This window comes from Syngnathus leptorhynchus, chromosome 7, assembly GCF_054491065.1.
Source record: "Syngnathus leptorhynchus isolate UIUO chromosome 7, UIUO_Slep, whole genome shotgun sequence".
Classification (NCBI taxonomy): domain Eukaryota; kingdom Metazoa; phylum Chordata; class Actinopteri; order Syngnathiformes; family Syngnathidae; genus Syngnathus; species Syngnathus leptorhynchus.
In genome coordinates, this window is record NC_141201.1 from 9,916,426 (window position 1) to 9,944,424 (window position 27,999).

Genomic DNA, 27,999 nt, shown 5'->3' on the forward strand with positions numbered 1-27,999 from the left:
GCGAACAATGTGGACCCCCAGCCTCCCCACCCACCCTCCATCCCCTCTGAACGCCCCTGCTTTAGCCAACGTTCAATCTTACAAGTCCTCCCTGGCCTTACATCTCAAATCTTACTTTGTTAATCTGGCATAAAAGACATCATAAACCCATTTACAACAGATGAAATGAAGAGCAATTCTTTTCATTGAGCGCCGCAAATGAAATAAAGAGCAACTATTTTCATTGAGCGCCGCAAAGCATCGTCGCTCGTATCAATATAATTTTCACATTAAAAGCATATGATTTAAAAAGCCGAGTGGACTTTACTCTAAAACCAGAATATCGATTGAAAAGTAAGTACTGACTGTTGATAATCATTCCACCAACAATTCTGTGTTTTTCTTTGAAAATTTATTTATTACATATTTCTGTTCACAAGCAACCATATTAGTTTTTATTTTGACGTCCCACGTTTGTTTCCGGGTGAAGAAGGCAGGAAATAGGTATGGCTGTCATTTCATTTGAACAAGTACCACTCGATTATCTCCATATATAACGCAATTTGGGCAAAACTATATCTACCGGGAACATAGGAGCGTTTCTCATATCACGATTAAGAGGTTCGTTTTGACCTTTGAAGTGCATGTTTGGTTGTAGCGTTCAAAGGTCCCACTCTCACCGGGTTGGCTAACCGGTTAGCAAGTGGGGGTGAAGAAGTGTGTTGCAATCATGTCCCATAATGAAGACTGCCACTGCCTAGCTTAACTAGCAAGGTTATTTCTGGCAAGTGTTGACGAAAGAGTGTGGTGGCACTCGGAAACTTTTCGTTTAATTTTCCTAATGTACATTGTTTTGTGTTTTTAAACATTGCAATCGAATGTTTTTAAACACCGCTTAAAGCTGTCAAGGCAAGGAGCCGTAGTAGTCGACTGACAACACTATGGTTGCTCGAACATCAACTTGTAATGCTAATGTGTCCTCTGTCTTCTCTGTCGCAGACTTTCCAGCTAAGTTAGACATTGACTGACATGGCAGCCAATGGAGACAGTTGTGACAAACCTCAAAGACGCACAGGAAATAAAGAAAAACAGAATGGCAACTCCACAGGTTGGTTATTAGTAATATTCCGACTCATTATTGCAAAATTCAGTTCGTTTAATCGTTGTCACACAACTCCGCTGTTGTCACGTGATTGCAAATAAATTGATGATTGCGCAAGTCCGCAAGCAGGTCGATTTTTGGTTGTAAAAGTCACATCACAGAACAGAATTGGATCAGATGCAGTATGCATTCAGCATTGACCATTGATCATAATGTAGTAATTGGTGCAGATGAAAGTTTAGAATGTCTGGATCATCAGAATTGTGATTTGTTTGCAGATTCAACAATAAGAGAGAGGCGACAGAAAGATAAGGAAGAGCGCCTATCTCTTGTGTTATGGAGGAGGCCTGTTATTACACTACATTACTTCCTTCTAGAGACCTTAATCAAGCTAAAGGAGTGGACAATAAAGTAAGAAGCTCAACTGGTTTTTCTCTTTGGTCTTTAGTCTTTCATCATTTTTTACACACTTGACTTTTTACCCATGTATGGCATTTTGTTGACTTTGTCCTCTTGTGTAAAATTCAAGAGTCCATGACTTAACGAAAAAGACAGAATTAAAATGTTCTGATTTTTGTTTTTGTGTTCTCTTTCTCAGGCTTTGGCAACGGCGAAGCATTGTGTTCTTATTTTTGGTGTTATGTAGTCTCTTCTCTGCCGCCTACTCCATAGAAGGATCACATCAAAAAGTAAGGTTGAGTTTTGTCTGTGCGTGTGAGTGAAAGATAAACAGCACCATTCTTATATCACCCGTTTAAAGGTTACAGATAAGTCACACTTTAAAACACTTCCATGAGTTATATACTGGACACAGTTCAATAATTATTTATTTCCTACATGTTTAAATCGTTGTTGTTAACTATTGTGATTAAATCATTAATATGAGCAGTGTTTTGACACATTTTTATAATAACCTAAATATAATTTGAGGAAATGTGTTATTTTAGAAATGTGTATATAGGTATTCATTTTTCAAATCCATAAGGAAGGATTGTTCTTTTTGTTTTTCAGTATGTCCAGTACCTAGAGAAAAAGTTCCTCTGGTGTGCGTACTGGGTAGGTTTAGGTATTCTGTCCTCTGTTGGCCTTGGGACTGGTCTGCACACCTTCCTTCTTTATCTGGTAAGATTCCAGTTATGTTTGGGAAAGGTTGCTGTTACGCATGGTATTTATCTTGTAAATATGAATGCAGGATTTACTTTGAAGTTTGAACATCATGGAAAAATACTGAAGTTTGAACATCATGGAAAAATACAGTTGAACAACAGCCACTCTACACTCAAGGCTGAGTTTCCCGGATTTACCAAGCACTAGCAGCTAAGGTTGTTCATCGGGACTAATATTGTCACTGTGCGGTATAACGATTCTATATAGGCCCTATTTGGGAATGGAAAGCGGGACGTTTTTCTGAATTTGGTGTTTGTCTGACATTTGTTTCGAAACACACTGCTAATGGACATCTAGATATACAAAACAGCTCTCAAGTTTTGCAATTTGGTTCACTTTTGTTGTTCATTTAGCCTTTCATGAAAGTCTGATCTGCCCGAGAACATTTTCCATTCTTTGAAATATGGATGAATCACTGAAAACTGCTCTGTAGATTTCGACCCATCAAGTTAGAGCTAGAATTGTTTCTTGAAATACAGTTCTGAGAAGCCATATTGTTTCGTCTTGCAGTGTATAATTGAATGGAACAAAGCGCTTTCAACATTTCCCAGAAGTATAAAAATGTTCCAGTATTTAGTCTTACTTAGGATCCTTCTAGTATATTCCGGTGACTTTTGATGCTGTCATGAAGCGCATTTGTCTCTCAATGAATGTCTTTTTATCCATCGTTTTCGTTGGACAGCGACTGGGTACTTTTTACTGAATATCCCTACAAAATATTTGGATTGGCTCCTCAGATTTCTGCTTCACTTCTAATTTGACCTCCTTGATTTTCATCTTCCGTACTCATTGTTTACCCCAGCAAAATATCATGTCTTTCAACAAGCAGTTGCTGAATGACCACGCATAACTTTAAAGTGGTGTGAGGGTGTGTATGTGTGTGGTTTTTGGGAAAGATGAGGAATCCAGAGATGCAAGCAGATGGGGAGGCTATAAATTGGCGTGGTAATATGTGCTTACACTGGGCACATGATTCAGCTATTTCCATCCCCTTATTTTTTTCCTTTTGTTGTTTCACACAGTTTCTAGCTTACAAAGCACACAAAGAGATCTGAAAATGTTAATGTCTATGTTAGTGGTCGTGTGATTCATGTGGAGAAGGTGACCTAATCCGCTCGCCCATCTGTGTGTGTGTGTGAGGGAGGTTTGACCGCCAGTATGAAACATGGCATCCATTATCTATTTTTTGTTTTATTATATTATTGGTGGCAGTGAAGAATGTCAACCAAAAAAAGGACTGTTTTAATGGAGGCATATGTTTGTAAATAATTTGGTTGGGGTGTTGCTACTGGGCCTGAGAGTGATTTTATTTGGTGGATGGGGGTGACGGAGAGCACTTTCTCACCACCAGTGTAATCCCCCCAACGACGATGATGACATCATTTTGTTCATGGAAAGGGGATTTAATCAGATGATTATCTTATTTTGAATCACAATTCTCATTTTTGGACGTTACTACGGATTGCTTTGAAATACATAAACACTATCAATGGCTGTATTGTTTGTTTGAATTTTCTTTTTGCGTGACATAATGGCGCAACTTCAGATTGCAGGACAGGTTGCCGTCATCACGCCGTAATTGTACGCTGTCCTTCTTATGTCAGAGTTGCTTCTCTCACTTGAAGGCGGCATAATGGAGTCGCTGTGGTGTGGCTACAGGTGGGCCCATTCTTATTGAGGCCAGGTGGTGAAGCCTAACAACGGCATCTTTTCAAACATTTAAGATGACATGGCAGACTACACTTTGTGACTCAGCCACTGTCTGTCTGTGGTTTCAGGGAGGTGATACTGCTTGTGTGAAATAATTTTGTATGGTATGGATGTGCTGTAAATATGATTGAAAAATTACTGCAGCGGTCCAAAAACATGACTTTAAAAAAAAAAAAAAGTTCCAAAGCCTCTCAGCAATAAATGCCCATAATATACAATAATTTGTTTGATGTTTGCATCATATTTTTCAAAGCAAACTTAGCCTAGCCAGCACACAACTTTAAAGCTCCAGTACTTCCCTTGCATTGTTCATTTTGTTCCCTAAGATACAATGTAACATACAGTAGTAGATTGAATGTGTTTCTGTTTTTGTTTCTCGAAGGGCCCTCATATAGCATCAGTGACACTGGCAGCCTACGAGTGCAGCTCAACAGATTTCCCAGAGCCTCCATACCCAGACCAGATTGTGTGTCCTCAACTTGCAGGGCCTGAGGGAAGCATCTCCCTCTTCTCTATCATGTCGAAGGTCCGCCTGGAAGCCTGCATGTGGGTAAGTGGATGTTGTTTTTAATACTGAGGAAAAAGTGTTGGTTAGTACCAGGAGCATGTCACACAGAACTGACCCCAGGCATTTAGGCCAGAATTTCTACCGGAGCACAAATACGGTCAATCTTGTTCTTACCAAAATCTCAAGTGCGTGTTCCTCAGAAAGCTGCAGTTTATGTCTCATGTGTCTTTTTAGGGTGCAGGCACTGCCATCGGAGAACTGCCTCCATACTTCATGGCCAGAGCAGCACGTCAATCTGGGACTGACCCTGAAGATGAAGAATATGAGGAGTTTGAGGAGATGCTGGAGCAGGCGGAGAACGCACAGGTCAGCGTTGCACACAGGCATTGATAAGTGAGGTGTAGGCTTTCTATAGCCATTGTGAATATGGATTTATCATAACCTTAATTTCCTCATCTACCTACATATGATGCATAACACATATGCAGCTCCTATCAAAACGGGTAGTCGCTAGTCCTCATAATGCCAACTGTCCAGTCATTGGTCCCATACTGCCACGTGACTTCAGTGAAGCCCCTCCCTCTTTACGCTTCCAGTAAATCCTTGTGTGTGCGCGTGAGTCACCCTGAGCACTGCTCCCCCTTTAATCATCCTCCGGGCTTTGTGCTGTCTGCATTTCTCCCGCCCTCCCCTCTTTTTTCACGGGTCTCTAATTTGAATGACAGACAGCTCTGTCAGGAAGCAGGTTCACATGACTGGACACTGCTGAGATCAGATGCTGAGTCAGCGGAACGGTAATTGGAGAAACCCTGGTGTACAGTACATTTTCACCATCCCCATCATTCCATCTCTCCTCATTAGATCACACTTGATTGTCACCATAAGAAAACTTGATTGTCTTCTGTGTATTGTATGATGATCATAACATACCATTTTCTCGCAATATATTGGACATTCAATGCAATAGAATCACTTTTAATGTGGAGAGGACATTGACCTTGATTGATTCAGTTGTGAAAGATCAATTCAGTTAGATTCCTTTGGTTAATAAATGAGGAATTACTTATGAATGTATGATATTTCATATTTAATATCTACTGTATATGATACTGTTGTTAGAGAGAGAAATTAAAATGTTTGACAGGTATTAGAATTTGAAATGAATTTTATATATTATAGATTTTCAATGTGTATATTTTATGTATTTTGAAACATATTGTATAGTAAAATGGCAAAGTTAAACGCAAATACGACATGTATATTAAATTGAACTATTTTAGCATTATTCCAACTGAAACCAACATAAACACACAAAATAAACAAAAAAGCGAATGACTTACCCAATTTTACTCGCATTGATATTGTGATTTTGAAAAAAATACTTATTGTTTACTACATTTGTCCTGAATCAGCATACCGTTTTTAAATTGCTGTTTATTGTATGTTATTATGAAGAGTGGCACACCCAAGGAGAATTGAACACATCTGGTTACACTAATGTTGTAACTTAGTTTTGTACAATTTCTTCTTTCCTCTTTCAGGATTTTGTCACCAGAGCAAAAATGGGAGTCCAACACATGGTGCAGAAAGTGGGATTCTTTGGGATCTTGGCTTGTGCTTCGGTAGGAAAGATTGGTGTTTTTGTATTTCTTTACCATTACGTAGAGGACAATTTTCAAACCATTTGATATCTGTCTTTTTAGATCCCCAATCCACTTTTTGACTTGGCGGGAATCACGTGTGGACACTTCCTGGTTCCTTTTTGGACCTTCTTTGGGGCCACGCTCATTGGGAAAGCCATCATTAAGATGCACATACAGGTTCGTCCCTCCATTCAACCTGGTCAGAAGCTGGCAAGTCGATGCCAACTTCTACCAAAATAAAACACTAATTGTGCTGTAATCATGACCCACAGTGGATAAAAAAACTAAGACAGGAATAAAGGATGTAGAACAGATGGAAGCCTGCCAATGAAAGAGATCTTTTTTCAGTCTTCTCCACAAGTGGCTGATAAGTCTTTGACTGACTCCATCTGTGAGTCTTATACCTTTCCATCCCTTGGTGGTACCAGACGGTGACCTCACCATCACACATTTCTGACAAAGGGTCCTGTCACACAGCAGGGGGTTTGAGAGGATGTAAAGTGGACATTATTGAAGGAGGTTTAGCCTACTAAAATGCTTTGAGGCTTTATTTTATTTGTGCATGCTTTGAACCTGGAGGACATTACAAGTCATATCCTGTCTAGAATTGTCCAGGGGGTCTATGTGTCACACTTTCAAATGTTGATCACTTTCATGAGTGGAGGAGAATATTGTTGTATGCCCCCCACTAACACTATAAACCACAAAAAGCTCCTGGCAGCTTGAAATCGAACTTATTGTCAGATTTAGATTTTGCAATTAGTAAATATCGGTAGATCTGTTGTCAATTTCAGCCTTGGTCTGATGTCAGATAAAAGTTCAATGTCGCGAGGTGCATTTTTCTGCTTTACAGCATTTTGTTGTATTTGTCATTTGTCAACAGAAGCTGTTTGTTATCATCACCTTCAGCAAGCACATTGTGGAACAAATGGTGTCTCTCATTGGGTAAGTATCTTTAATGTGAGTGAGTCAGGTGCTCCAGTGGTTCTCAACTGCTGTCATCTTGAAACCTGGATCCATTGTTGTTGCAAAGCCATGGCCCTCTGTTACGTAGAATTTGCGAGTTCAATTGTAAAATAAGATCCAAAACATGTTTATCGGGGATGAGGATTTTCGGATTTCCGTGTTTTTTTTCCCGTCGAAAGTATTTTTGTGAATCGTGTAAATCCATTGAGAAAATGATTTTTTTATATAGGGGGGGAAGCGATGTTAGCAACGGCGACTCGCGAGCATTCCCCTGCGGCGCCATATATGGATCCCCCCCCCCCGTTATTTTTCCATGCTTTTTCATATTTTCCATTCTCATCCCCGGATTACTGTATTTTCTAACAAATGCGCCCACAATTAGGCAATGTGGATTTTGGGTGCGTGTTCGAATTCTACATTTCTTAGTCTGTTTTTCTCAAATAACCCCCCCAAAAATACAACTTGTACTCCAGAGCAACATGTTTTTTTCTTCATGATGAATTTTTGATTATTCTGATTTATAGTCCCAAAAATAAGGTAAGTGCTCTCACTGGAGGGGGAAGAGGGGACGGGTGTCCGCATTTCCCGCCAGACATTTGTAACTCTTCAGTATTGGTGGTCAGGCATGTGAGGTCCCATTCAGACATGTCGATATGACTCACAGAGTTCAACAATATTCCCTAGCAGTGTGGGGAAACTTGAACCTCGACTTAAATAATTAAAACCGTCTGCCACAATAGCTATCTTATAGCTAATTTATCTTGTGCGTTTTGGACATCAGATGTAATATCCAAGTCATCTGCATTTGGAGTCTAGTTGTAAACAACATGGTGCAAAATCAACCCAGTTAACAATATTGTCAAGGTTAAAACTGTATGATGTCAAGCCATGATTAGGTCATATCTTACTGGGAAAAAAATATATACGTATAATAAAAAATATTATTTTTGGGGTTATTTTCTGATCTAATCTCAGCATAGTATAACAAACACCACAGCATAAAATCATCTCAAATTAACCTTACGCCCAATAAATAACTTATTACAATGCCCACAAATAATGAATGGACTTTGATGACACTCAGTAGATGGCTGAATAGGGATCCCACTCATGTTTTGCGAAATCCGTGACATTCTGATCGAACCCTGCTGACTCGCTGTGATGCACGGCCTATTGTGGAGTATAACAACATGACGCGGTAACAAGTCAGTCGAAGTGAAATCAGCCATCATTGACGTCGGTTAGTCGTGTCTCTAGTTTTGCTTAGTCGAGTCTAGACAGTAACCTTTTGTACTGATCCTATATTCTGTGATTCACTCACTTTTATTTACTTTTTTTTTTTTTTTTCAATGAATAATTTGCTTTTAAAGCACAGAAATCATGGGCCCCATTGTTCTTTGCTCCGTCACCTGAAGAGATAGCATACCCAGCCTAATAAGGATGCAAGTATGCCTTGATTAGATGTCTTTGCACCCAGATGGTGGTAAGAGTGATGACATCATGTCGAGTCACTTCCCGGTTGAAGCGGCTGACACAAGAGCCTGAGGAGAGCTAAGGAGTATAAAAGGAGGGCTGAGGACCAAGTACTTCAGTTGCCTCTCCTCCTACTGGACTCACATGCAGGATGGCTGCTCTTGGGATCTTTGCTTGAAAATGAATAGAAAAAGTCTTATTGTTCTTTTTGTTCCTTTCTAGATATCTGGGTAAGTACTAATAGTCATTCTGAGGCTCTGTTTTGATTTGTTCTTTGCCAGGTCTATACCTAAAGTAGGACCGGCACTCCAGAAGCCCTTCAGCCAGTACCTGGAAGCACAAAGGAACAAGCTGCATCATGGCCAAGGAAGCAAGTCATCGGTAAGGACAAACTATTTCATTTGCACACAGTTATCTTTCATCTCACACGAAGAACTTTGGTTACTAATCAATTGCTAGACGTGATAGTTACATGGCTCGGCACTTGACTTACTACTTTAAATGCTTATGTCCAAAAGTATTTTAACACCAATGTGCGTGAGGCTACGTTGTATGATTTTATTTTTCCCTTTATGCCTGTCATCATAATGGCGTTTAAGTACAATAAAAAGTTTCGATATATACGTAATAGACACAATTCCTCAATTTTTAGGAGCTTTTATGTTTGAGTTGCTATTACTGAAAAGCAACTTTTCAAGGCAAGACCAGCTTATTTGTATAGCACTGTATTTTAAACTGTGAAAACTCGTAAAAAAAAGATTGTTTCAAAATACCACAATATTCTGGAAGTGCAAATGCTGACTTGCAATATAGCTGGGAAGCATTGTCTAAGTTACCCAGAGAAATCATTTCATGAAGCTTTCATTTAGCAGTATTCTGGTGTGGTAATCAATGATCTACTGTCACTGTTGCTTTCCAGGATGAGAATTGGCTTTCCTGGCTGTTTGAGAAGCTGGTGCTGGTCATGGTCTGCTACTTTGTCATCTCCATTGTCAACTCCATGGCTCAGAGTTATGCCAAGCGGCTTCAGCAGCAAAGGCACTTGGTGGAGAAAACCAAGTGACAACAGGCGGTACAGACATCCAAGAAATGACTGCTGCTCAGACCGTGTCCGCTCATGACTTGCCACCAAACCTCACCCTCCTCCACGCTCAGAAGGCTGCGCGCTCCAAAGCGGACTATGTCCTTGGTATGTGCGTGTTTGCATTTTGAAGGTCCGTCTCCATCATTTTTGTAAATTGTCTCGTCTCACTCAAGTGTGCGCAAAGCGTCCCGGTTATTGTGCTAATTTAATTGGTCTTACTTTCCGATGATTCCATACTTTGACCTCACACGTGAAGCAGTAGTTGGGTGGTGGTGTCTTCTGTGTACAGGCACTGCCTATCAGATGCGATGCCTTATGCAAAGATGGGAAAGTCTTGACTTCTTCCCTTGACAGTAGTTCTTGACTTTTTATTTAATTTTGTAATCTTAATGTATGAATGGTTGTTGATTTGTGTGCGGTGTGCTGCCAGGATAACTGCTCTCTTTTCAGGGTTGGGATATTCATATTTTTGACTTTATTTACTGGAATTGTCAGTTCTCCAAAAAAAAAGAAAAGAAAAAGCAATATCAATGTAAATTGTGTTGTTGGTTTGCACATTGTGTAGATAACTTAATCATGGACATTATGGATTTGGATTCTAATACTATATGGGCAGGAGACACCTTGAATCCAACAAATGACAGTTTGCAGTGACACTAAGGCAACTAGAACCATTTCTAATTCTGTTGTGTAAAATTAGACATTGGATTGGATCATATATAAACTCAATAATGACACTGCGTGATTCATTGCTTTGCTTATTGTTAGAAATGTATATGTCTCTTGAAGAAAATGATCATCTTGCAGGTAAGTGAACAAATTGGTACCGCTTTCCACAGATGGCTGCGTCCAAATTACGGTTGGTATCAGTGGTTCAATGTTGGCCTCCTATCTATCCTTCATGATTCTTGTTTCAGCTTGCCAGTGTGCATCGGGACCATCAAGTGTCCACCTTCTCAGCTAGCTTATCAGACTGGTGTTGGCTGTTAAGTCTCACGTGGCAACAGTGGTCTGTAAGCTGACTGAAGTTGTGGGTCATCATCAACGGTCTTTTAATTATTATGTAGCGTGTAGTGAACTTGGACTAATGGACTGTCTTTAATTTAACCAATGCTAAAGATGTTGTTTGAATTACTAGACAATAAATCAGTTGACATTATGTGAGTGTTGTTCCTTTGAAATTGCATTCTGTTGTATTTCGTATGCTTCGAGCAATAAAATTATTTATTAGACATATAGATAAAAAAAAAACGTATGTATAGTATTTACAGCATGCATGTATTGTTTATGTTGGAGTCCTTGAGGTAAAAACACAGCGGCCATTCTGTTTTATCCATTACAGCCGAGTTGACTGTAGCTGGAAAGGATTTGCTCTACAAAAGCAAAGCTTTCAAGGAAATCATCTTCTGAGATTCCAAACTTTGTGTACTGATGGATGTAGGCCCTGTAACAAAAAATAATAATACTAGAATAACTTCCACAAAAAAAACGTGACAAGAATGGTCATACACTGATATTTGATACAATATTTTATTCTAACCATATGAGGAATAACTAATCTGGTTCAACCCACCTTGCAGCAAACATATTCCAAGCTTTTTTCACTATGTTGTCCAATGGTTCGATCAGAGCTTGACTGTTGCTGACCAACGTAGCCGTTTTTTCGTACTTATTAAACGACACCGGACATTTCCAAACGTTGAAAGCGTCTTTCGGCGAGAGCCACGAAGTGTAAAGGGCTGCGTCGGCAAAGTTACCTAATGTGGAATTTCGATTCACGTTAGTACTTTGAACAGAGGTGTGAAACGTACACATGTTGAACTGATCTGTCCAACCTGTCTCTGCACTGAACACGTCTTTGCCTCTCAGTATGAGCAGATTGGCCAAGGAAGTGTTGACACTGGATCCAGTCAGAGTCCTGGTCCGCTCTGAGACACCCAATGGACGTACCTGCCAGTCTATACCTGCCAATGTAGTGTTTTATTATATCACATAAGCTTCCGACAGATGTGTTAATGTCAGAATAATGCTAAAATGGGAAATGTTTTTAGTAAGACTGTGACACTCCAGTTGCAAAGTCCTCACAGATGAGCTATTGCTGCTCCAATCACTATAATAACTAATTCAATTCATTTATTCAGAAGTTTACATATTTTTGAGTGACGAGTCTCATTTGCAACATTCATAGGACTGTTCTTCCATATAACAAATTGTTAAAGGAAACTTAATAAATTGAGTTGTGCTGTATTCATATTGAGCATGTAAATTCATGAAAATGAAATTCCATTGATAACCCACTCCGTCCCCCAAACATAATTCATGCATTTTACAGACTAGACTGTCAATTGGCCTTGAGAATTAATAGAACCCTTTTCTGGCTACACTTGCCTTCCTCCATCTTGGTGTTGGAGATGAGCATTTGGCGCAAGTGTTTGATCAGAGCTGGCCATCTGAAATTGGTGAATGCGATGGAGGAACTCGGCATCTGTGGTATGGTGCTCATACTGAGCAGCTTGTACTCTGGGTGGCATGCTAGGGCGCTCACAAGTTCACCTGAAGGCAAAGCAGAAGATTCACTTCTGTATGAATAAAGATCTTCAACTCACTTCATCACGGTTCCATGGCACCGAGATGTGTGAGTTTACTGTCATGTGTTAAGACTTGGAAATGCAAATCAATCACGCAATGTGTCTCTCACCAAGAGGATTCCTGCTGTAGACTCCGTTGGAGTCAGCAGTGAGCACAGGCTGAAGGACGGTGCCCAGCTGATGAGCGATGGCCATGTTGATATCAGCAATGGAGATGTCTTTAATATGGAGCAGCTGACTGCAAATCCTGTGCACCGTGTCATTCTCATGCACCAGGAGGCCATCCGACAGCTGGTAGAGGTGACCCAGTGTCAATACCGAGTTGTAGTTCTGGACAATCACCTGAAAGCCACATAGCGATTATTCCTTTTTAACAGCACATCTTCATACCAAGTCTTCATACCTCGCCTGTGCCGTACGGCCAGGTTAGGTGGTTGACAATGAAGGATTTGGGGAAGACGTCCCGCAGACATTGAGTGACATAGGTGCCCACTCCAGAACCCGTCCCACCCGCTACACTCATCATGGCCAAGAAACCACGCAGTCCATCACAGCGCTCCGCCTCACGCCGCAAGATATCTTCCATGGCTTCTCTGTGACGCGGGCCTTGGATGTAAAACCTGGAGGCAGGTTTTGAGCTAGTCATGCATAATATCACTGAGGATTTGTTTTGATATTTAAGAGTACATGAATTAAAAAAATTTGCATTTATTTTTTACAATTTAAAAAAAACAATCACAGGTGCAAGAAATATTCTAGTTCAATTACAATTGATATTGAAACAATCCTCTTCATTATGCGGATCACATTTTGATGAGTTGTCAATTATCATGTTTGGAATGCGGGGGGAAAGCAGAAAAGCCATTGTTCGGATTCAAAACCTAGTTATGCTAACCACAAGGACATTATGCAGCCTGGGCCCAAACCCACCTTTTTTTTAATAAAAAAATATAATAGTTAACTAGTTGTAATTTACAATGACCTTTTGACATAAATCATAAAACGTGGCCAATTCACCCGTTGGCCCAGTTGTTTCCACTCCCCTGCCACTGGTTGAAGCTTGATGCACCGTCATACTTCCACTTGCCAGATTTGGCAGTCTTTTTGAAATTCTGATTGATGACCTTTGGCTCCATGTCAATCAGCACTGCCCTGGCAATAAGATCTAAATCAAGGATGGAAATGAAAAAAAAGTATCAATTGGTGGTTGTTGTCACAAATAATATACAATATTTGAAACTACAAATCCCCTTTAAAATAATCTTGCTGTAGCCTGACACTATTCTAGCCTTCTCTGCCACTGTCATCCCTTCATGCACTCCCGGAGTGATTCTTCCGGGATCCTCCGCATCTTCGTTGTCATGACAACCTGAATGCCGTCCATGTCTACAAAAAGAGGTTCCCTTAATGATTGATCGTTTATCCCACGTTGAAAGGGGAAAGCGTTTGTACTTTCGGTTTGTGACATCACATGAGTCTTGGGACTTTTCTGACACAAACAAACATGAGTCGACGGTTTGCAAAATTGCTTGTTTTGAAAAGAAAAAAACAGTACAACTATCAAGGGAAAGTAGGTAAAAGTCGATATAAAATGACACGCAATAGGAGACATGTTACCTGCATCCTCGGTTTGGTAGAAAAAGCGTTCACAGCTGGCAGTAGCGTATGTTTTCTTCTGGCATGCTTGAACGTCATTGTAAAGGGTGTCAAACAACTCCAGACCTACTTGATTGCCGCACTGACCCAACTGAACCGTAACCACTGACATTTTTTTTCTTTCAATATAAGATGCCTATTTATACATAGAGGCAATTGGCTACTGATAACAACTACAGTTGGTCATGTTTGGATTTGGAAGCGACGGCGCCGGAGATGTGTTTCACGGTTGCCGCCACCGCGACAGCGGAATTTCCGTCACGAAATAGTTGTACTTTCAAACTAAATGCAAAGTAGGTCAATCAAAGACGCGATACATTTGAGAAATTCGGCTTTACAAAAAAAAATATTCATTTGGTGAGAGAAATGAAATTATTTAAAGTATCTATTAACGCTTGCAAGCGATACACATACAGCAGTCTTTTTGGGGAGAGACATACACAAAGCAGTAAGTATAAAATTATTATATCGTTGCATACTTTTAAATTTCATCATCATAATCACCATGAAGGAGCTGCTATGTACTTGTATACAAAAATAGTTCTGCATAAAGATTTAATTTTAGGAAAATAAGATCATATTTTTTCTAGGGGGTGTAATATTACGTGAATAAATTTAATATCTTGATCTAGGAAATAGACTAATTTCTTCTTGCAAAATATAAGATATTCTTTTCTTGTAAGAATAAATCTCCTTTTTTTCCCTATGGCCTTTGAGTATATTTACAAACTACAAGCTCGATCATTTACGGGTACATTTATATGCACAATAAAACAAATAATTCCGATGTGTAGCCACCACGTTTAGATCCTAAACAAATGATTTAGGTCGGCAAGGCGGGGACTTTTGATTCAGGGTTCATTGTTTTGTGACAAAATGAAAACAAACAAACAAAAAGAACGAAAAAAAGGTTACCGCCCACCGCCCCTTTGGTTGTGCAGAGCACTGCGCATGCTCAGTGTAGTAGCCGGTCATGGCGGCGGTGTGTGTTTGTCCATGAGGTGGGGGACGTAATTCTTGCGGTCTGTGACAGAGCGAACCGAAGCGCTGCCATGGCCGGAGTGTTTGACATTGATTTGGACCAGCCGGAGCAAAATGTCTCCGATGATGAGACTGACGAGGTACTTTAAATCTTCTGAGCGGAGCCGTTTGGCTTGTCACAGCAGAAACTCTTAATGCACAGTAGCTAGCGAGCTAGCTGTTAGCCGCTTTTCCGCCTGCCAACCACCGCAGGCCTTATTCCCGCAGCCGGAGTTCCCGGGCCTCCTTACGGGTAGCGTTAGCACAAGCTAACATGCGCGCCACTTTCAACCCGCACATCTTTCTGAGCAGTCAAATTAGTTGACTTAGATTCTGCCTAATAGCTGCTAGTGGGACTGCGACGCTGTTACGTTAAAATGCCATAGCTGTCATTTTGGAGTTGTGCAAGCACAGCCTTACTTGGCTTACTGGGCAGTAGTGATAAATGTGTCTCAGTGTGCAACAGTTTATTTTGGCAGTACTGTAACAGAGTGGCTCTGTGTGGATGGAAGTTGTTAGCTTGTAGTGCGGGAATCTGCCCAAATGCACTCCACACTACTGTTAGTTGGATGCAGGCATTACCCCAGGACAACACACCCTTCTGTCTACTGTTAAAGGAATTTCAGAGTTAATAGCATTATCACAAACTAATGTGAATTAAAATCAAGCTTATGCTTGTGATTAGGGTTATTGTTTTCTTTTTTTTTTTTTAGCTAGTGAGTGTTTAAATTTAGACCATTGCTAAACGTCTTGCGTCATGTTGATGTTCAGGAAACAGTGATGCACCGCAACAGTTCATATTTATTATGATAAGCAGCACTTTCACTTGAAATAGACAAACCTCACTTAGTGTAATATAGTGAAAGCATATAGCTGGATTCAAATCATTACTTTGCAGGAGACATTCCCAAAACCGCATGTTTCGTATCTTTTATGTTCCTCTTTTAACATCATAGCTTCAAAGAGCACAAGCCATTTTTAACACTTAAGATTGGTAAAAAAAAAAAAAAAAAAAGAAACCTTCACATGTGGAGTGACTAATAGTATTGATTTATGAAAAAATACACCAGATTGTGACATCTCCATCCACCTTTTACTATTGTGTTGTTACGTGTTTATAAACTTTATTGTTTCCATAAATGTTAATAAGGCCAACCAGGACACTGGAAATAAAAAAAATATATCTTAATTTAGTGATGAGTTTAAGATCATGGGATGTTCGAGAATAATTTTTATTTTATCGTACATGTGAAGCCCTTTGAGACTTGCCTGTGATTTAGGGCTATATAAATAAACTATTCTTGACTTGATGTTAATGCATAGGTAAAAAGACATTGTTTTATTGTCCACCTTGCTATTTTCTTTGTTTCACATCAGCATCTGCTCTTTCTTCCAGGCACAAATCAATGACATCATGGACCAGTGCAGCGGATTTGAATTGTAAGTATTGAATTTCGATGCTCACTCGAGTTTGTATGACCACAACATGTTTTTCTGTATTGGATGTCTCTTGGCAGTAACATGGAAGGTTGCGAGAAGATAGAGATATCAGAAGATAATGTCAATCAGGGGACTGAAAATATTAGACCAGAGTGTTTTGAACTGCTAAGAGTTCTGGGTAAAGGCGGTTATGGAAAGGTATGTGTTGAAGAGGCACAAAGCCTGGCCCTATTTTATCTTTCAATGTTTCTTTTGACAAGCTCGTAAATAACGTTTCCCCTATTTTGCAGGTATTTCAAGTTCGAAAAGTCGTCGGAGCCGCTTCAGGCAAAATATTTGCCATGAAAGTCTTAAAAAAGGTATTTTTTTTATATCCTAAATCCAAGTTCTATAGATATTCCGACACAAAGCAAGCCGTGCACGCGCAGGCGAACAGAGGTTTCAAGCGATATTCTGATATCTCGTATGAGGTCATGGACTATGACAGATTGAAATGCAAAGCTTTGCAACTTCAACATTAATATTGAAGGCTTTTAATTTTTGAGGTTCCTTGAGGCCAGTGGTTGTAGTGTTGAAAAAAAATTTGGGCCAGTTTGGAAGTTTGCCATGTGTGCTGCTGTGCTGCAGCCTTGGCACCGAAAGTGCGCTTGCCTCAGAAGATTCTGCTTGTTTTCCCTTTGATTGGCCCCAACAACCCCCGTGACTTGTTGAAGACCTATTTTTGAAGTTGCAAATCATTCTTTTTCATGTGGTGTTACATGTTGAGACTATTATTATTTATTTAGAATTTTAAAATTGGAAAAATCCGCGTGTGTACCAGGCCCAAGTTGGTCATTCCCAACCACTGTGTCGTGAGAGACTTGAAGAAATTTCACTTAGTTATCTTTCCCGGCCAGCCATGTAGTGTGACGACGTCAATAAGGAAACAACTCTTTTACTCACGCTACGATATGTTGTTTCAGTACATATAGTGACTTTTTCAGTGAGGATTTGTCAAATATGGCTCTGTGATTTACTCACTCATAAAAAATCTGCCATGTTAGCAATCATTAACAAATGTCACTATCTATGTGGAGGTGGATCAATGACTCAGCTCAGATCACTCCTCCCACTTTTCCAGTTAAGTGAGCAAACGGTTTGATTGGGTCTTATAACAACTTCATGTTTTGTTTTTATCGTGGTTGGGTCTGTGACAGGCAATGATTGTACGCAATGCCAAGGACACAGCCCACACCAAGGCAGAGAGGAACATCCTGGAGGAGGTGAAGCACCCTTTCATTGTTGATCTCATCTACGCCTTTCAGACAGGCGGGAAGCTGTACCTCATCCTGGAGTACCTGAGCGGTCAGTGCTACAATGTGCACACCTGACACACAAATATTGGCACAATCATTTTCACGAGGTTGATCGACCTGCAATTTGTTCGGATTTGAATGCCGTTATCAAAAAACAAAGCACGTAGTAATTGAATATCCCTGCCGAACACGCTAGTCTGCTATGAATGAAATCCGCTTGTCTCACTTGTTATGTATTACATATGATGTCTTGCGAGATTTGTGAGTGTCATGCATGTCACAATTGAGTGGGATATTTCCAATTGGCTGGGGACCAATCCAGGATGTACGCCGCCACCGCCTCTTGCCCAAAATCGGCTGGAATTGGCGCCAGCTCACCTGTGTGACTCAAATGAGAACCATGATACTACTTTAAGGGCATTTAAATGTCAAGTTTCCACCTCCATTATCCGCTGTGTTGTACTCATTGGACTGTCTTATATTGACGCTGTCTAAAATTTGTGGTGGGAAAACATGAAGCTGTGCTTGTCTGCAGAGGAGTCAAGGACGGGCTACCAGGTGACGTGTGCATTCACTCATGCCGCTGTGTTTTTCCCTGCAGGAGGAGAACTCTTCATGCAGCTGGAGAGGGAGGGAATTTTCATGGAAGACACAGCTTGGTGAGAAGATTTTTCAAAATTCCGGGGGTGTGGGTATGTTCTGTGAGGTCATTTAGTCAAGGCTTGAAATGTGAACAGTGCAAATAAGGGTATTGTCTTTCCCGGTAGTTTTTACCTAGCTGAGATTTCGATGGCTCTGGGTCACCTGCACCAGAAGGGCATCATCTACAGAGACCTGAAACCTGAGAACATCATGCTGAACAATCAAGGTGCGTGAGAGTGTTAAGATATTGGTCAGATCACAAAAGTGTGCGACACCAACCGCTAGATCAGTGCTTTCCATCCTTCACTGAGTCAAGGAACCCATTTTGCATTCGGAAAATCTCATTAAAAGTGTATGAATACTGAGATGATTCTCATTTTATGCATCCAACAATAACGTCAAGATTCCACCAGATAGCGCCAAAGTGATGTTATTTATGTGTCTTGAGCAGGAACCAGAATAGAATAGAATTGAACTTCAAATCTTGATTGACGTTACACAGCACACAACAAAATAAAAGTCTTTGACTGAAGACCGTTAGTGGATTTGCAAAAACCAAAATTCAGATATTTGGGGGTTCGCCATATAACTGATGTGTGTGTGTGCATGCATGCGTGTTCCTTCCAGGCCATGTCAAGTTAACAGATTTCGGACTGTGCAAAGAGTCGATTCACGACGGTACAGTCACTCACACTTTCTGTGGTACCATCGAATACATGTAAGTAACTCCGCCTCCGCCTGACACTAATATGCATGCACAATTTTACTTTTGGATCGCCCACAAATTCTTTTCTGCTTTTTGAATGAGACATGCCTTCTTATTATCGGTACAGGGCCCCGGAGATATTAATGCGAAGTGGACACAATCGAGCCGTAGACTGGTGGAGTCTGGGCGCTCTGATGTATGACATGCTCACCGGGGCGGTCAGTGTGGCTTTTTCTTGCCCACGTTTCCCAATCCTTATGTAGAACGAGTCCCGTGAACAGTTCTTTTTTCACCTCCGTCCGTCTATAGCCGCCATTCACTGGCGAAAACCGCAAGAAGACCATCGACAAAATCTTGAAGTGCAAGCTTAGCCTGCCACCCTACCTCACACAGGAAGCCAGAGATCTCCTGAAACGGGTAGCGTTTTTTAATTTTATTTTTGTTTACCTCAACATGTTTCTGTAAAGTTTGAATATGCTTTTTTTAATGACTTGAAATGTGCGTTCAGTTACTTAAGAGAAACGCCTCGTCGCGGTTGGGAGCAGGCGCCGACGATGCCAAGGAGGTGCAGGTGAGCATCCATTTTAAATGAGAAGAGGTGCAACTTCTGAGAATCGTACGACATGTCAGCATTAAGGAACTCTTGCAAGGCCTTGACATACCTCACTAGAGCATTCGGCGACATGTGAAAAGACAGAGCGTTCCTAACAAGGCTTGTTAAGAACGTGTGAAGAGAAGGTTTGGTCTGCTGTACGTGTTATCATTTGTCTCCATGAGGCACATTTGCGAGGCGACTTTTATTATGCCCTCATGAATGGAGGAACCTGCACTAGCAAGTTCCCCCCAATTCAGTGTGTTCTGCATTAAAGGAACAGGCAAATGAATTCCGTGTCTACTACGACATCAATTAACCATCATCGTTGTCCCACAGGCACATCTCTTCTTCCGACACATCAACTGGGAAGATTTGCTGGCTCGGAAAGTCGAGCCTCCTTTCAAACCTTTCTTGGTGAGTAGGGGGCCCACGTGTTGTTTTCTTATGCAGGCCTGATTTAGGCTCAGTTTGTTGTTTACCATTCCTATCCACAAAATTGCATAATGTAGGTATTGGTCATGACTATAAAACAATGAAACGATAAGTTTAGCAGTAACGGAGTGAGGGTTCTGTTCTTCGTGGCATTCTCACGCCGTCCACCGTTTGTTATATAAATTGTAATGACTAGATAGTGATGTGTCAGCTGGAATCACTTCATCTGGTTGTAAACATCTAGGCGGGAGTTTTGGCCTAATCCTTGCAAGTGTTTTCATTTTGTATTTAGGTGATTGACTGCTCGTCCCGTTCAATAAAGTCTGAAAATGCATTATCGTATTTTTTTTTTTTTTTCGAGCCATGACATATCCAAAGCTTGCTTGTAATTCAAATTGTGGCTTGTAGTACAAAGTCAAAACAATTATTTTGGGGGACGCCAAAATCAAGTTGCCAATGTGTTTCTCTGAATGTTTTTCCTTCTGATGCATTTCCCTCTGACTTTGCAGCAATCAGCCGAAGATGTGAGTCAGTTTGATTCTAAATTCACCAGTCAGACGCCAGTCGACAGCCCCGATGACTCGACGTTGAGTGAAAGTGCTAATCAAGCTTTCTTGGTAACTTCTGCTCATTTGGACTCTTTGATTTTTTTTTTTTGACCGGAAATACTCACCGTGCTTTCATACGTTGGTTCACACAGGGCTTCACCTATGTGGCTCCTTCAGTCCTGGAAAATATCAAAGAGAAATTCTCCTTTGAACCAAAAATCCGTTCGCCTCGGCGATTCATTGGCAGCCCTAGAACGCCTCTCAGGTAAAACAGCTTGATGTTGATGTCTGTCAGAATGTGCTCAATGCTGAGGAACCCTAACCTAACATTAGCTTGCATAGAACATCATGTTACTTTCATCCTTGTAAAAGTCAAAACATTTTCTCAACGGATTTACACGATTCACGAAAATGATACTTTCGACGCAAGAAAACACCGAAATCCGCGGAAAATGTTCATCCCTGCGTATAGAACGAATCAGTCATCTTTGTAAAGGCAGAATTTTGATACATGTGGGATCTCATTCGATTCTCGAGACTACATTCAGTTCGTACAGTCTCCGCAACCGTTATGAAATCAATTTGTGAAATTTGCACTGCTAAAAGGTATATGTTAAACCCCCATTTACGAGAATTGTGAATTAGCAGTGGATGTTTACATTCGTCATGTCTTCTATTCCCCTTCCATCCTTTCAGCCCAGTCAAATTTTCAGGAGGGGACTGCTGGCTACGGAGTTCCCTCCTCCCTAGCGGAGGACCAACTCTCCTCCAGTCTTCTCAGGACCAGGCTATGGAAGTGTCCACTCCAGAGCAGATGGATGTGACCACCAACTCGGAAGCCTCGGCCCCTCTTCCAATTCGTCAACCTGCCGGGGTCAACCTGGCTCAGATGAAGCATCAAGCATACCCTGTGATGGCCAAAAGGCCCGAGCATTTACGTATGAACCTATGACCCTACTCCCCCCTCCAGTTTATTTCTTGACTTTTTCCTTTTTTGTTGATATTTTTAAGAAGCAAAGCAAAAACGTACGGATGCTAGAGACAATTTCAATCAAACCTTGCCCATCCACACACTACACGTGCTGTCGGCCCGGCGGTGGAATGCTGATCCGAGAAGCCAGCGTGCCTCGGTTCATACATCAGTGTTACCATCTCGCCACATTTCTGGTTTGATCCCCCTCCCACATCTTACTGAGCTGGTGCTAGGAAGGACCGAAGACATTCGGAGGAGCTCCAGCGAGAGAATATTTTTTAGCAAAAAGAGCAATCTGCTGTACAAGAAGACATCCAAGTGCTTTAATGCTGATTTAGTGAATGCCATTGAAGTTGCTCATGTTGCTGGGAGACAGCAAATGATTTCTGATTCTGTGAAGAAAAAAAAAAAAGAGGCAATTAGGTCTATAGTGGTGGCTGTAGCTTTCATCTAATATTGTGCTATGCATCAATTATGAATAAGAGCCTAAATGAAACATATCAATTATGTTTGAACTTTTTGCCATTTGGAAGGAGGGGCATTATGGGTTCGATGTGCTTGGAGACCCATACAAAATTAATCTGCCCCGCCCCCTCTTAGGATCCTGTCTGATTGCATTATTGTCATTTAACATAACACCAATAAGCATCCCACTGTCACTGCGCCCAGTGACATCTGGGCACTTTTTCCAGTTTGAATGCTCTCAGAAGTTTGGGCTTATTCGCTACCTCCAAGCTCATTTGTTTAGGAGGACATTTGAAAATTCCTGGTTAAGCAAGGGAAGTTATAATAAAATAGAAAAAAAGTGTTGTTTTTGTGTATTTTGTGTGTGACAGCACTTTACAGCCACAAGTCAATGTTTAATGACAGATATTTTTCAAGTCACTTCTCATATCAATCTCAAGATAAACATTTACACAACTGTACCACCCTGTTTTCATTATAATTTGAATTCTCGATTTTAACACAAGACATCATTCTTGTGACCAATTAAATCAACCCAAAAAAACAATTCAAAATACCATATGTAATCTCAAAAGGCATTTTAGGATGACTATTTTCAGTCACTAGATTTAACGCAAAGCTTGCCAGGCTTTGTGGGATGGAAATAACAGATTCATTGATCATGGAAAAAAATTCTGGTAAATTATTGTCAACAAAAAAAAAAGCTCAAAATACATGCCAACATCCGACCCCACAGCGAAGTGGTACTTTGTGATAGAAAAAAAATTAACTCGTGGGAATCTGGCAAACAAAATCCTGTATGCTCGGTCTCGAAAACAAATGAGTGGGTCATTGTCACAATTCATACATCTTTAGTAACTTTTGACTTTTCATTTATAATGGTGATGTTCTACAGGTGGATTGGCTGTCAACCAATTCAGGGTGTCCCCCGCCTGCTGCCCGATGACGGCTGGGATAGGCTACGGCACGCCCGCGACCCCCGTGGGGACAAAGCGGTTCAGAAAATGAATGAATGCTCTACAGGTGTAAGTAAACCTGTACTAATTTCTTAACTTGTAACAGGCAAATGCGTTAGTTCTTGGCAGAAAGTGGGTTTCAAGTATGCATGCAAACACAAAGCTGTTAACCCCCCCACACAAAATAAAATGGTTATTTTGAATAGACCTTCATATTGAATCTCCCCAGTTGAAAAGGCACACATCACATGTAAAACTACATAACAAATCAAATCCAAGTGGAGAGAGCAGTGAAACACCCCCCCCCCTGCACAAACAGACAAAAATAGCTTACAAAATTCAAACATCGAAACCATCCATTTGAATTTGCTATATACACCAGCATCTAGAACATTGATAATAAATAGAAATAGAAATGACACTCGTTCCAGGAAAGAGGTCTAATCCCACCTGGTTGGGAATTACAGACCTGTAACACTAAAATAGAAGATGGAAGGGGGGGGGGGTTGTTTTACAAAAAACTGTAAATTAAAAAGGGTTATGGCTTGTGCAAGTGCACTAAATTTCCAGTGAAACATTGTGCTACCATATTCTTCAGACTGTCAGTCACTAAGTGACACTTTTTCTTTCATAGTTTTATTGTTGCTGGCTTTTATATTAGGATGTGATTTGTATATGTTACATTAGAGCTCAGACTGCAACACAAAATCCTTGTCCCTATTGACGTTAGATTTCTTTTGGCGGAATACTTTGCGTATTACAGCCATCCTTAGTCCAAGTGCAGTAATGCACCCAAGAAATTCACCAACTGCCAAAAAATTCCAAGCTCTGCTGTTCTTGGTTTGTTTTAGTAAAATGAATTTCCCCTTTAAAAGATATATGTTTATATATAAATTATAATTTTTTTAACAATTTCCCAACAAAGCACACAAAGAAACTATGCGATCCACTTAAAATTGCTGTTTCTTTCCCATCAGTTAATAAAGCAAACCAGAAGGTGATGTGTCAGGTATGTTGCATAGTTACATTCTTCCCTTATGATGCATATGGTAGTCCAATCCTTATTTGATAGTGTTGGAGCCAGCTGATTTGGTCACTCCTCAGCAAAGAAACAAATGGCCCGATGCGAAATTAAAGGGTCCAGCATTCCAGATGTTGGTTTGCACGAGAAAAAAAAAAAAATAGGACTGCTTTAGTCATCGACCGCAACTCTGCATCTCCACGCAGCTGGACTGTGCTCCTGCAGCCTCTTCAACTTGGGTCCTAACCACACCCACCAGACAAAGCCGATGAGCATGCATACCACTGACTCCACATAGTAACCGTCTAGCGTTGTGACGCAGGAACCACCTTCCTTGACGCACAGCTGGAAAACAAGAGTCCGTGCTGCATTCAATACATTCGGTGCACTAGCAGAAGACACACTTACCCCCGCTGCCTCGGGCGAGACACAAGTTTGGTTGACGGCGCCCCGACACTCCTTGCTTGTGAGCGGATCCACCAGCCAAAGCGCAAGAGTGGACGGCCAGTTTCCTCCCAGGTTAGTGACCGTGTTCAGCAATGTCATGTAGGTTCCCCCTATGAGTGGGTCACTCACTTTGGCGTGGAAGGCCATACCGGCCACATACATGCTGTATAAAGCCAACTGTAGGCAGAAACTTTTGGTTAGTACCTCACATTATCATTTTTCATTTTATGAAGGGGGGGAGAAAAAGTCAAACTTGTAACGTTCAGGGGGAAATCATTTTAGGTCACCATTTTCGAGGACTTTTTTTCTTTTATGAGACAATTTTCATTTTGCTAAATTGTTCATGTTTGGTGAAATGACTGCAAACTAATAACAACTGAATTGATATGATTTTATAATCTATTTCAAATGAATTGAAACTCCTTCACTGCTCACCTGGTGCACCGCATAGCTGAGCAGTACGACGACGTAGTAGTAAACGGGGAAGCCTCCTTCTTGCCGCACGCTCGGTGTCCACGCGACAAGCAGAGCGAACCCCAGGCCAACCATTAACCTGCCACAATACCAGCCCTTAACTAAATGTGCAACCTACAGAACAGTACACTTGCCTTACAACCTTAAAGGGAAGGCTTTGTAGAAGACATCCAACGGTCTGGGCCCTGCTGTGTATTTACTGATCACCACCGGTAGAAGGATCTGCAGAGGCACCATAGGCACGGCCAGCAAAGCCAACTGCGCCTTCGGAACGCCGGCCTCCACCAACTTCAGACCGGTCACCGCGTCGGCTGCGGAGAAGCCGATCTGTCACGAGAGGCCAAAATGGTCGTTAGCCTCTGCGGCGCTCAAATTCCTCCACAAGAGTGCTTACTTTGGCAGTGAGCAGCAGCACACAGAAGGTGAAGACGGCCGGCATCTTGACGATAGTGAAGAGCAACTTGTAGGTTTGGAAAACCCCCTGCGTCTCCTCGGGATCTTTTCCCCTGTCTTTGCGAGGCTCGTTCTCACTTTTCAAGATGGCCACCAGCGTTGTAGAAAGCAGGAACACCACTCCCCAGAAAAACAGGAAGTCTGCAACCAAACGGCAAACATTAGATGTTGAAAATGACAGCAGTGTGGCATTGAACGACATGCTAACCAAGTTACCTGCCAAGGTGACGATTCCAATCTCCTTGGGCTCCGTTCTGAGGTATTTGTTGCAGAAATCGGCAGACTCCAGCGCCAAAAACAGCACGTTACCCAGAAAGTAGCCAGCGGTCTGGCCCACAGAGTTACACGTGGATGCATAGCCGACGTTCTCTCGCGATAGCATGGTTAGCGCCCAGCCATCGACAGCAATGTCCTGACAAAGACAGGAGAAAAATGATTGCATCTTACATCTTGCAGTAAAAAAACCAAAACAAAAAAAAAAACATCCTTTGTCTCGCTAATATGGTAGTGACACTTTAACGATAGAATTCGAGTGTGTCGGCCTAGCATGACGTTTATGGATAGCTACCTGCGTGGCTGCCAGAAATGCCAGCATAAAGAAGACCGTTGTCAGCGCGACCACGTTCGGGCCTCCCTTGCTCTGCAGCAGCGAATCAACTCGTAGAGAAAGGTAGAGCATGAAGAGGCCCAGTAGGTACTGCGTGGGTACCAGCCACGATTTCCTTCAGTGACATGGGCATGACGATAGAGGCTCAACTTGCATAATCCAAACTTACAGTGCATTTTACATATCCATGAAATGTTTTATTACCTTCTACCAAACTTGGTGAAGTAGAGAGCATCCACCAGCGGCGCCCATAAAAGCTTGAGACTAAATGGCCAAAAAACAAAGCTAAAGACAGCTTGGTTCTTGTAGCTGACATTCTTACTCTGTAAAATCAGCGGAATGCTGCCAGCCAGTCCGAGGGGAATCCCTTGCAGCACATAGAGGAAGAGAAGAAGCAGCACGTTCCACAACTCGGTTCGAATACCTCGACGCACTTTGGGATGCATCTTCTCCTCGGAGTCTGACCCTACGATAAGGTTGTCCGTTACCCCGTCTACTTCTGTCTCAGAGATGCTCATCGGTGTCATGTCACAGTCCTTCAAGTTTAGAGAATGGTGGAGGGAAGCACCAACTTGCTTTCTCTGCCGCCCATTCTTATGTTTAATTAGATCGGGATTATGGTGCTCCATGGTAACACCGGAGTCATTGAAGAGTGCAGTGCAATCAGCAAATCTGGAATACAGTTTGAACAAAATCACTTTATATGACTTAAAACAAAAAAAAAGACAACAAAGCAAGTTGTCTTGCTTTGGGGCAGATATGGCTGATGATATGGGCGGTAAGCTTAGAGGGGTATTCAGTTGCTCATAATATTGTGTGAATAAACTTTTTTTTTTTTATGTGCATGGAAGCATCTGGCCAAGTTGTGTTTTCAAATTTGACATCGTCCAGTTTTATGCAAGGTCAACCTTTAACAATTGCATAAGGCACTTTGGACTTTGTTTTGCGACATGGAAGAAAATAGCAAGGTAGGCTAAAGATGTTTTTTTTCAAACTGATACATTACATTTCCTGTAGAGTAAATTCCAAAAATACATCTTTAAACAGGGAGATCGGAGGGGTGAAGAAAATTATTTGATAGCATGCATACCTGATTGCAATGGCAGCGGAATAAGCGACATGCTGAACATTAAGAAAAGCACACAAAAAGCCAAATTACACATACATTTGTGAAATTTGTTGGACGGCGTAAATGTGACAAAACAAAAGCAGGCTACACACGAAACACTTAAAAGAGCTTACCGTATGCGTTTGACGATTCACAAAGATAAAATTCTACACCGGTGTCAGATGCACCAGGAAGTATATTTGTGTGTAACGTTCAAATGTTTCCGATTCACTACAGCTGACGTGTCAAAACTTGAGCTCATTTGTTCCGTTTTTGTTACTGCCTGTTCCGATTGGAGTACTGTAGTGATGCTGAAGCGCACTTTGTAAAGATAAATCAAGCTCAACGTCGTTGTTCGCTTGCATTTGTTTCTTTTGGCAATTGTTACGTTCAGGGTGGGACAAGTTATTGCGATTGTGATGTCATCAAACGTTAAAGCGCAAAGGATTAAAACTTTGACTACATACTTGTGACAATATCAACTAAAAAAAAAAAACCCTGATATTTCCTAAACAAAAAACCTCTTGAAGATTAGTGTTCTACTGAGCTTGACCGATACATAGGTGGTGCTGAGAATATGACATACTGTAGAACACTGGTGTCAAATCCAAGGCCCGGGGGCCAGATACGGCCCGCCACATCATTTTATGTGGCCCGCGAAGACAAATTGTGCATCAAATTCGTGTTCACTAGAATTGCAAATTGTCTTCACTTTTAATAATATCTTTTTTTACCCCGACTTCCTCAACATCCCAAAACATGCATTTTAGGTTCATTGACAGCTTTTACTAAATTGTCCATAGTTGTGAGTGTGAGTTTGAATGGTTGTTTGTCCACATAAAGAAGCATTCATGGTACGGATACTGAAGAAGAATGGTATTTATATTTCTGAGTATAATGATTTAGGGGTGCCGCCATGAATTTGTTGTTTTACGATTGGT

At 41.2% G+C, this 27,999-nt stretch overlaps 4 protein-coding genes across 11 annotated transcripts; 2 read left to right on the top strand and 2 right to left on the bottom strand.

Moving 5' to 3' along the window:
• Positions 1-436: 436 nt before the first annotated feature.
• Positions 437-11,885, top strand: vmp1 (vacuole membrane protein 1). 4 transcript variants are annotated; one of them, XM_085915779.1, is made up of 12 exons: positions 437-483; positions 979-1,087; positions 1,360-1,492; positions 1,680-1,770; positions 2,093-2,203; positions 4,341-4,508; positions 4,701-4,832; positions 6,008-6,088; positions 6,170-6,286; positions 6,993-7,054; positions 8,830-8,929; positions 9,468-11,885. In XM_085915779.1, the coding sequence occupies exons 2-12, from the start codon at positions 1,009-1,011 to the stop codon at positions 9,609-9,611; spliced, it is 1,218 nt and encodes a 405-aa protein (XP_085771905.1). In that variant the 5' UTR covers positions 437-483; positions 979-1,008; the 3' UTR covers positions 9,612-11,885. The 4 variants fall into 4 exon arrangements, with proteins under 4 accessions (XP_085771905.1, XP_085771904.1, XP_085771908.1 ...); XM_085915778.1 differs by having other exon boundaries at positions 473-600; XM_085915782.1 differs by lacking the exon at positions 437-483 and adding an exon at positions 693-763.
• On the bottom strand, positions 10,075-14,163 carry tubd1 (tubulin, delta 1). 3 transcript variants are annotated; one of them, XM_085915777.1, is made up of 8 exons: positions 13,838-13,973; positions 13,238-13,606; positions 12,624-12,840; positions 12,331-12,562; positions 12,021-12,185; positions 11,468-11,596; positions 11,206-11,389; positions 10,079-11,076 (listed from the first exon to the last, which is right to left on the bottom strand). In XM_085915777.1, the coding sequence occupies exons 2-8, from the start codon at positions 13,354-13,356 to the stop codon at positions 10,962-10,964; spliced, it is 1,161 nt and encodes a 386-aa protein (XP_085771903.1). In that variant the 5' UTR covers positions 13,357-13,606; positions 13,838-13,973; the 3' UTR covers positions 10,079-10,961. The 3 variants fall into 3 exon arrangements, with proteins under 3 accessions (XP_085771901.1, XP_085771903.1, XP_085771902.1); XM_085915776.1 differs by having other exon boundaries at positions 10,081-11,076; positions 13,238-13,385; positions 13,838-14,157; XM_085915775.1 differs by having other exon boundaries at positions 10,075-11,076; positions 11,206-11,596; positions 13,238-13,385; positions 13,838-14,163.
• rps6kb1b (ribosomal protein S6 kinase B1b) lies at positions 13,949-22,337 on the top strand. 2 transcript variants are annotated; one of them, XM_085915773.1, is made up of 15 exons: positions 13,949-14,324; positions 16,293-16,336; positions 16,414-16,534; positions 16,627-16,695; positions 17,533-17,680; positions 18,233-18,290; positions 18,399-18,499; positions 18,901-18,991; positions 19,107-19,197; positions 19,289-19,396; positions 19,488-19,550; positions 19,911-19,988; positions 20,516-20,623; positions 20,707-20,819; positions 21,251-22,337. In XM_085915773.1, the coding sequence occupies exons 2-15, from the start codon at positions 16,311-16,313 to the stop codon at positions 21,504-21,506; spliced, it is 1,431 nt and encodes a 476-aa protein (XP_085771899.1). In that variant the 5' UTR covers positions 13,949-14,324; positions 16,293-16,310; the 3' UTR covers positions 21,507-22,337. The 2 variants fall into 2 exon arrangements, with proteins under 2 accessions (XP_085771899.1, XP_085771898.1); XM_085915772.1 differs by lacking the exon at positions 13,949-14,324 and adding an exon at positions 14,795-14,997.
• On the bottom strand, positions 22,333-27,594 carry slc33a1 (solute carrier family 33 member 1). Of its 2 annotated transcripts, XM_085915770.1 has the most exons (10): positions 27,193-27,593; positions 27,041-27,072; positions 26,155-26,622; positions 25,912-26,065; positions 25,560-25,755; positions 25,285-25,484; positions 25,033-25,217; positions 24,852-24,969; positions 24,378-24,593; positions 22,333-24,314 (listed from the first exon to the last, which is right to left on the bottom strand). In XM_085915770.1, exons 3-10 carry the CDS (start codon positions 26,577-26,579, stop codon positions 24,141-24,143), a joined length of 1,668 nt encoding a protein of 555 aa, XP_085771896.1. In that variant the 5' UTR covers positions 26,580-26,622; positions 27,041-27,072; positions 27,193-27,593; the 3' UTR covers positions 22,333-24,140. The 2 variants fall into 2 exon arrangements, with proteins under 2 accessions (XP_085771896.1, XP_085771897.1); XM_085915771.1 differs by lacking the exon at positions 27,041-27,072 and having other exon boundaries at positions 27,193-27,594.
• Between the last annotated feature and the right edge of the window lie 405 nt (positions 27,595-27,999).